At 37.0% G+C, this 9,476-nt stretch overlaps 1 protein-coding gene and 1 non-coding gene across 2 annotated transcripts in view; both read right to left on the minus strand.

The window, feature by feature from the left end:
- The window catches only part of ep300a (E1A binding protein p300 a), a 34,830-nt gene extending 30,693 nt beyond the window's left edge, over positions 1-4,137 (minus strand). Inside the window, 1 exon segment of the mRNA XM_048170361.1 lies at positions 3,638-4,137. Within this exon segment, the coding sequence (XP_048026318.1) occupies positions 3,638-3,731 (94 nt within the window). The 5' untranslated portion in view covers positions 3,732-4,137.
- Positions 4,138-9,368: 5,231 nt separating this feature from the next.
- On the minus strand, positions 9,369-9,440 carry trnaq-cug. The gene has a single exon. It is a non-coding gene; the product is annotated as a tRNA-Gln (tRNA).
- Positions 9,441-9,476: the final 36 nt, after the last annotated feature.

Here is a 9,476-nt window from a genome sequence, read left to right on the forward strand (position 1 = left end):
TAAATTCATGGGCAGAACAGAACCGTTTTATCTCCAGACCTTATATGAAAGTTCTATACTGAGGGAGGCAAATAAGATTCTGCATGACACAACACATACCTTGTATTCTGAGTTTGAATTGTTGCCATCGGGGAGAAGATTACGAATGCCTAGCTGTAGATTAAATCGTTTCAAGAACTCTTTCATTCCTTCAGCTGTTAAGTTATTAAATAATATCAAGTAGAAGTTATTATTCTAAGTTTGGTATTTGTGCAGGGTTTTTTTTTTTTTTTTTTTTTTTTTGTGTATTTCCTTCTTTATTATTATGTTATGTGTTGTTTTATATTTTTTGTCAATGCAGTGGTTGTATTCGTGAGCCTGAAACAAATTTCCCATTGGGACAATAAAGTATACCTAACCTAACCTAACCTAAATTAATCTAAACGTGCGACTAATGGCTTAAAGTTGCAATATGTAATATTTTCTGTCCACTAGAGGCGATTCAAAACAAAGGCGTAGCTTGATGACGCCTAGTTTGAGCGTGGAATCTTGGGACATGTGGTCTTCACCTCAACGGCCGGTGGAAAACAATTGGGATAGGACTTGGGAAGAAATCATGTTCATGGATGTGGTTATTAACGCTACTGTAGTATGAAGCAGAGCAGGACTGAGTGTTGTGGAGCTGAATGAGGCCGCTTGAGCGATTGCGAGCAGCGTAACTTTTATTATGCCACGGTCGCCGGCGCTGCTTCCACTTTTCCGGTCACGAGTATGAGGTAACACAGCTCTGTTTATCATTTGAGAGTGTTGAAAATGATGTTATAACGTTACTCTGTGCGTTTGCTCGGTGGCTGCTGTGAGACACTTGTTGCACACTGCAGTAAGCTAGATTGATTTTAGAATATATTAAATGCTGGATGGCTTGTGTTGATAAATGGCATGCAATTCATTTTAAAACGTATTGTATGATGGAGAAAATGCTGTATTACTGTTACTAAAAATAAAGCTGCATCTGATTATGCTATGTTTGATACTTGACAAAATAGTGTTTTTCTCTGAGGCATGGTAAAGCATGGTACTCGCAAACAATCAAGAAAATTATATTTAAACAATAAGACTAAACGTGTTGAGCTATATAACAATAATTAGTTTTTCTGTCTAAAAATATATCCAAACAGTTGTTCCTTTGTCTATTAAAACATGTAAATATTAAAGCGTCTTTGGTGTTTCCATGGTTTCTACAAAATAAAACCAGAAATCGAGGGTAACGCGGGTATGATGCAATTGACAGGCGACTCCTCACATGTCCCGGAGCCTTGGTTAAAATTGCAATTTTCTCACGATTTACAAATAGTTGCAAACATTTGGGATATTGTAAGTACTCAAGTGAACAAAATATATAACACTGGCCTAGTGGTTTTTGGATATTTTACTGCAAAATTCTTACATATTGCACCTTTAAATGAACTACTACTAGTCGACAAGAAAAATCTTTTCACAAGCTGTTTTATTGACGGCTGTGACATCTCTCTGTGGTTGAAACACTGCGCAATTACATGAGACATGATACATTTCGGTAGGTTGTACTGCATCTTTTAACATCTTTTGATGATCATGCATGTTTTTTCATGTTTTAAAGTAGAAGAAAATTGGACTCACATTTCCACTTGAACTGAGGCGCTACATTGTTCTGTCACGTCACATTTGAGCGCATTAAAACTAAATTTATTGTTTGAATTTTGTGATAAAATGGGCAGAACTGGAAAGCTGCGACTTTGTTTCTTATCAAAGCACAAAGCTCTTTGCAATTATTCGATGGTATGCGCGCTACAAATAATGTTTGGTGTAGGGAAAAATCACGGACCTGTTACTGTTAATCCATTTTAGTCATGTTGACTTGCCCTAAATTGTGCCCCGTTTTTACTGACAGGATATAATCGGCCCTAATCATCTGCTGCTTTTATCGGCCGATACATCGGTGCATCCAAGCTGGCTGTGGTTTGACGGGGAGACGAACACACGAGTATGTTGATGAATTAGGACATGAAGTAGGTAGTTAGATTCTAATGCAATCACCATTTGCATCCACTCAAAAGTTTAAAAAAAAACTAAACAAGAACAGCTTGTAATTCCCTAATGTATATGTGCACTTTATTGAGATGTATAGCATTGTCTCATCTACCAAATCAGCCATTGGTAAAACAGGTGAAAATGGTCAGTTTACTCATGAAATTGTGCTAGTCTTAAAATGAAGTGCAGAAGCTTTGATAAGGGACCACATATTCACGCCACAGACAAAACAATTTGATGTCAAGCATAATGTGTATGAAAAACGTTAGACTCTGGATCATTTGCATTTATGCAACTTAATACATTTATTTTAGTGTCAGAACCGGATCAAACTCGAGTTTGAACAAAAGGTTGAAAACATGAGAAACATCAACAAAGAACGTAGTTCGCTTTTGAAGATACGTGCAAGTATAATAACTCGAAGCGTTAACATTTTATGAGAAACAACAGGACACCTATATGCTGTTAATTCACAACGCCTAGCATTAAATGTTCTATGGTTTGTTTTTAAGAGACAGGTTCGTCAGTTTTGTTATGGCTGAACAATGGAAATCAAGATCCGAAAAAAAATGACCGACGCACGAAAGGCTATTTGAGCCAGCAAGCGAACTCATTCAAACACAACACAAGTACATTTGTATCCTCCAAATCACACAAACGTGAGTCCATTCAAGTTCCATAAACGAGCTCATGAATTAATCTAAAATAATGAAAAAGCCTCAGGACCTTAAAATAACGAGGAATGAGTTGATATGCATCTAGCTAACAATGGCAGGGAGTTGTTGTGCGGGCCTTCAGCATCAGTCTGTTATTAGCTGACCAGCTAGCTAACCAATATTAATCACTTTTATTAACGTTAAAGATAACAGAAGAATATGTTGAGGGAAACAAATGAGTTGTGCTCGTTGCACAAGGCCAGTTTATGAAAACAACGGTGTTCGAGAGCAGTCCGAAAGTTTTGAAGTTGATTGACTCAGTTTAGCAGGCTAATTCATGTTAATCACTGTCGATTATTAGTAAAAGATGAAATGTCAAGACGTAGCTTTCAGAAGCTATTTGAAGTGGTCTAATTATTGTTAAAAATTTTGTATAAAAAAACTTTATACATTAGAATTATTATTGAAGAACTGGTCCAAACTCTTTGCAAGTGAGAACCAAACCGAAACTGGCATTTCACCGGAGAAAAAAACCCCAAAACAATTATTGAGGAACAATTATTGCCACTGTAGAACTATTAGATTTTTCATTGCACCCGTCAGTTTTACATTTACACCAGTTGACACAAAGCACAGACCCTAGCTGAGGGAGCAGCGTGTGCAGGTCTGCCGCTGTGAGAGAATCCCAACAGCGATGAGAGAAGCGCTAATGCTAACCTAGCTGGAATGACAAGCTAAAGCTAGTCTCGTGCGGATACGACGTCGTTAGCTTCCCAAACTAGCCTGAGCTTGCTAGCCTGTGACAAAACTAAAAGGAAAAAAACATTGCCCGCTAAAAAGACTTGAGTGTGCAACGGTATATACAAAACAAGCAATCGGTGGTTCAAATATCTTGGTATCGTGAATATAAAAAATAAAAAATAAATATTTACCGTTTCCATCGCTGGCTGAGGCAGATAGAGCCGGGGAGGACAGTTTAGGCCTCTTGGCTGAAGGCGGGCCAGAGTCCAGAACGTTCTCGGCCATATTTTTTAACGAATTAAAATATATATCCTCAGAGATAGGCGCGTAAGCCTATTCGTAATCCTCGATTTTAAAAATATCGCTTTTAAAAATATGACTTTTCCCCCTCCTTTTTAGGGACGAAGGGGGGGAAAGTCCCGTGTACAAAATACTCCTCTTTCCTGGGTTCGCCTCTCGATTTCAGCTTCAGCGTATCAACCCCCCTCCCCAGACCGATTTTTGTTCTTTATACAATTCTGCAAGCGGAGGAGGAGGTAGGGGGAGTCGGCTCGGCAAGAAAGGATAAAAAGACACTCGCAGCGGCTCTACGAGAACTCATCTAGTCCCGTCAAGAGTTACAGAATTGAGCGATGATGTATTTGAAAATAATTTTGCTCGTCTGCCATATCTGTTCGCAACAACAGAGGTGTGTTTTGTAGTTTGAGTCGAATGGGGTTGTCAGTATCAAATGGAAGTAAAATTGTGTCAATAAGTAAATTTTATTTTCTTTCTTTATCTAGTTTTTTCTACAGATGTCAGCAGGTATTTTAGTTCCTGAAAATGTTTTCATAACAGACTTATTAGCTTATTAGAGCAAGTCTGTTATGAAAATACACTTTTCACATTTTAATTGGAAATTTTCAAAAGTCACTCAAATCTTATCAGCAATACTAGATTTATATTGTTGATATTAACAGGATTTAGTTAATTTGATGCAAGCTACTTATTTAAAAAGAGGTGCAAAAAACCTACCATAACCAAATAACCAACAATATTCCACTTCGATGAGTGTTTTAACTAAGCATAAGGCAATATGACAGTATGCAAAAATCAAAAGCAAGAACTGATTTAAAATGAAGTTTTATTTGATTTACTGATTCAAGAATTGCATTGAAATATTGGAAAAAGAGCACCTTATTCTGTAGCCACATTCTTCTATATATATCTGTCAATCTATCTTTACAATAGTTTGTTCATTTTTAGTCATTACACAAGAAATTAAAAATGGCAATTAAATATTAAACCTTTATATATTATAGGCCTACTCAGCTTTTTAAATTGAGGTTGTTGTACCCTGTTGGATGACAGCTGTATGATACCTAAATTGTGTTAAGTTGTTTGAATAAATATGATTATTAACATTAATTATTAATACAAATTGCCATTTTACATTATTATCTCATTTATTTTAGTGGTAAGGTTTAGAAAATGACTTTCTATATCAGCCTTCGTCGGAACTGATTGTCACACTGCTTTTGATTTATCTTTGGTTAGCAATAATACTATTTTATCCTCATAGTATTTTTCTATAATTTAGCTTTAACAAAGGATTGCAAGTGTTTTAGAGAGGTTTGGAGTGAAAATGCTCTCCAATGCTTTATTATTATGAAATAATTTGCTATTGAAAAATGTTTTAAGACATTTTGTAAGTAATACTAATTTGGCAAAATGAAGCAAATTCAATCAGTACAGAGCAATTACAATTTTTACCCGAATTCGGAAATGTTGGGACATTTTTTAAATTTGAATAAAATAAAAACTAAAAGACTTTCAAATCACATGAGCCAATATTATATAGAACATAGAAAACATAACAAATGTTTAAACAGAGAAATTTTACACTTTTATTCACTAAATGAGGTCATTTCAAATTTGATGCCTGCTACAGGTCTCAAAAAAGTTTGCACGGGGGCAACAAATGGCTGAAAACGCAAGACATTTTGAAAAGATTCAGCTGGGAGAACATCTAGCAACTAATTAAAGGATTAGTTCACTTTCAAATAAAATTTTCCTGATAATTTACTCACCCCATTTCATCCAAGATGTCCATGTCCTTCTTTCTTCAGTCGAAAAGAAATTAAGGTTTTTGAGGAAAACATTCCAGGATTATTCTCCTTATAGTGGACTTCAATGGACTCTACTGTTGAAGGTCAAAATTACAGTTTCAGTGCAGCTTCAAAGGGCTTTAAACGATACCAGACGAGGAATAAGGGTCTTATCTAGTGAAACGATCTGTCATTTTCGAAAAAAAATACAAAAATCATCTACAGTGCAAAACATCATCAAAAGATTCAGCGAAACTGGAGAAATCTCTGTGTGTAAACGACAAGGCTGAAGACCTTTATTGGATCCCCATGGTCTTCAGGCCCTCAGACGACACTGCATCACTCATCAGCATGATTGTGTCAATGACATTACTAAATGGGCCCAGGAACTTCCAGAAACCACTGTCGGTAAACACAATCCACCGTGCCATCTGCAGATGCTAACTAAAGCTCTATCATGCAAAAAGGAAGCCATATGTGAACATGGTCCAGAAGCGCCGTCGTGTCCTGTGGGCCAAGGCTCATTTAAAATGGACTGTTTCAAAGTGGAAAAGTGTTCTATGGTCAGACGAGTCCAAATTTGACATTCTTGTTGGAAATCACGGACACCATGTCCTCCGGGCTAAAGAGGAGGGAGACCTTCCTGTGTGTTATCAGCGCTTAGTTCAAAAGCCAGCATCTCTGATGGTATGAGAGTGCATAACTGCATACGGTATGGGCAGCTTGCATGTTTTGGAAGGCACTATGAATGCTGAAAGGTATATAAAGGTTTTAGAGCAACATATGCTCCCCTCCAGATGACATCTATTTCAGGGAAGGCCTTGTTTATTTCAGCAGGACAATGCAAAACCACATACTGCAGCTATTACAACAGCATGGCTTTGTCGTACAAGAGTGAATTGGCCTGCCTGAAGTCTAGATCTTTCACCTATAGAGAACATTTGGCGCATCATTAAATGAAAGACGACCACAAACTCTTCAGCAGCTGGAAACCTATATCAGGCAAGAATGGGACCAAATTCCAACACAAAAACTCCAGAAACTCATAACCTCGATGCCCAGACGTCTTCAAACTGTTTTGAAAAGAAGAGGAGATGCTACACCATGGTAAACATGCCCCCGTCCCAACAATTTTGAAACCTGTAGCAGGCATCAAATTTGAAATGAGCTCATTTTGTGCATAAAATTGTAAAATTTCTCTGTTATCTATGTTCTATTATGAATAAAATATTGGCTCATGTGATTTGAAAGTATTTTAGTTTCAATTTTATTCAAATTTTAAAAAACGTTCCGACATTTCCGGAATTCGGGTTGTAGATGAAAGGAAGAAGCGGTTATAAATAGGCCTAACAATGTGCCTAACAATAGGCAAATCACCGTTTGGTAACTTTTCTGACCACTGTTGCAGGACAGTTATCCACAGTCCCAAAGGACATATAACATTGCATCTGAGGTTGGCAAACTATGGTAAATTTGCATTATTAATCATGTTTTTTTAAATTTACTGTTTTCATGACCCCACTTTATGCATCCTGGCAGTCTTTACTCTTGCTGTTTTTGCTCTGAAGGTACTAAGGTTACTTTTCAAGGTTATGGTTACCTCAAACAGCACATCCACTGACCCACTGTCCATTCACTGACCGTCTAATGCATACTGCTCACAAAATGCCAAGAAATTGCCAGTTTTAATGTGATTGGCTGGTGCTATACAACTTCTAGGAGTCAACTTCTACGTCAGAACAACTTCTGAGTCAACTTGACTCCCTGAACACTGGGAGTCAACTTCTATGTCAGAACGCCGACTCAGTATTGGCTGTCGTTGCACACGTGAGCAGCATGACACATTCGTGTGATGCTGATGCAGGAGCCAGCCAATACTGAGTCGGCGTTCTGATGTAGAACCTGGAAGTGCTGCACTGTCTGTACAACATAAACAGCGTAGGAGAATGACAGGGACGAGTTATTTATATAAAAGTCATTATTTTTTTTTTTTTTTTTTGCACACATAAAGTATTCTTGTCACTTCATAACATTAAGGTTGAACTACTGTAGTCACATGGACTGTTTTAATATTTTCTACCTTTCTGGGCCTTGAAAGGTGCAATGACGTTGCGGCCAGTGTGTGATTCAGATACCTCTCGGATTTCCTCAAAAATATCTTAATTTTGTGTTGCGATGAACAAAGGTCTTATGGGTTTGGAACGGTATGAGGGTGAGTAATTAAAGACAGAAATTTCATTTTTTGGGTGAACTAACCCTTTAAAGCCACCATGAAATCAAAATGGACTATTCTTGTTTTTTAATGGAATATTGCAGTATTTATAATAGGCCATATGATTTCACTTCATTATTATGTGTTTTTTAAATTCATGAGCCCTTATAATCTTCAATCAAAATGAATTCCCCTCCCACATGTGCACTTTAGTGAGGGTGGGACAACCTGTCACTCACATGAGATCATAGCAATATCAACCCACAATGATCCAATCATTTCCTGATGGACAAAATCAAGTCCCGCCCTATATTTTTTCTTGTTCGAGAAGCAATTTCACAGGATATATGTCACAGTAGAAAAGAAAAGATTATCACTACTTCCTTTTCATGCTGACTTTAACATAGTGAAGTCAAGTCGTCGCCTTTATTTATATAGCGCTTTATACAATGCAGATTGTTTCAAAGCAGTTTTACAGTGATAAGCAGTTCTAAAAATAAATAGTGTCATTGTTCAGCTGAAGTCAGTTCAGTGTTGATTCAGTTCCATTGTAAAGATCATCAATTATTAAATTAGTTCATTTCATTTTCATTTAAAGCAGTTCTGCAGAAAGTGGTGTCATCATCCAGCTCAGTTCAGCTCTCATCCAATAGTGGCAGAGCAGTCAAATCAATAATATTGTTGAATATTAAGTGTTCCAACTAAACAAGAAAGATTTGACAGTGGCAAGGAAACCAATCTCTCATCAGTGACAGAATGGAGAAAAAAACCTTGGGAGAAACCAGGCTTAGTCGGGAGGCTAGTTCTATGTCCAACGAACAAACATGGTATTACTATGATTCAGGCAGCATCACAAGTCAGAAATCAGATTGTGGATCGGTAGGATATTTTATCCAGTTTCTTTTGCTTGAAGATCGGATTCATCACGCCAGTATGGAGACAAAACTAGTCATAGGTCTGGTTCTTGTGGTGTTTGCTGAGGATCTGTGCCGATGACTGTCGTGTCGACAAGGCCTTCACAGAGGATTGTTTAGTTGACAGGATCTCCGCTTACAAAGGAAACATTCTAGTTTGTTCATTTCCTGCCATTTCGAGAACTTGTTAATTTCCTGTCATTTCGAGAACAGCTGTAAATGAACTGTAATAGAATGAATAGAAGGATTTGTATCTTTTCACTTATAGAAAGTGTTAGTAATGTTAATCTACAACATTGCTGACCCAGTTTAGTTGAGCAGAAAGGAGGAGCCAGACATACAGGTACAGTCAGGTGATTTCAGCAGAACAGCTTTCAGCTTGGTGAAGTGAATTTGTATAAGTATAATTTCAAGTAGGCTATAACTTTTTTTAAAATAATGAATTCACTTTTCATCACTAATAAGAGGGGAAATTAGGAAAAAAACAAGAATTTAGAGAATTTACAGCTTACAGTCAGTTTGCCGGTGGAGTTTTATAGCAAATTTTGCTGTGTAGTCTAGGTTATTTGACTATGTATCTTAAAACAGTAAACAAAAAAAAAAAATAAAAGACGTTATATTTGTACAAAATTTGACACTAAGCATTATGAAACGCACTATACAACAAAACTTAGTTGATTTGCCTTTACCTCAGAGAAAAGAAAAAGCTAGGTTCCACCGAGATTTGAACTCGGATCGCTGGATTCAGAGTCCAGAGTGCTAACCATTACACCATGGAACCATGTAATGTATTACGGCCTGTAGATGAGTATTTCAA

The sequence above is a fragment of the Megalobrama amblycephala genome, linkage group LG20 (genome assembly GCF_018812025.1).
Source record: "Megalobrama amblycephala isolate DHTTF-2021 linkage group LG20, ASM1881202v1, whole genome shotgun sequence".
NCBI lineage: Eukaryota > Metazoa > Chordata > Actinopteri > Cypriniformes > Xenocyprididae > Megalobrama > Megalobrama amblycephala.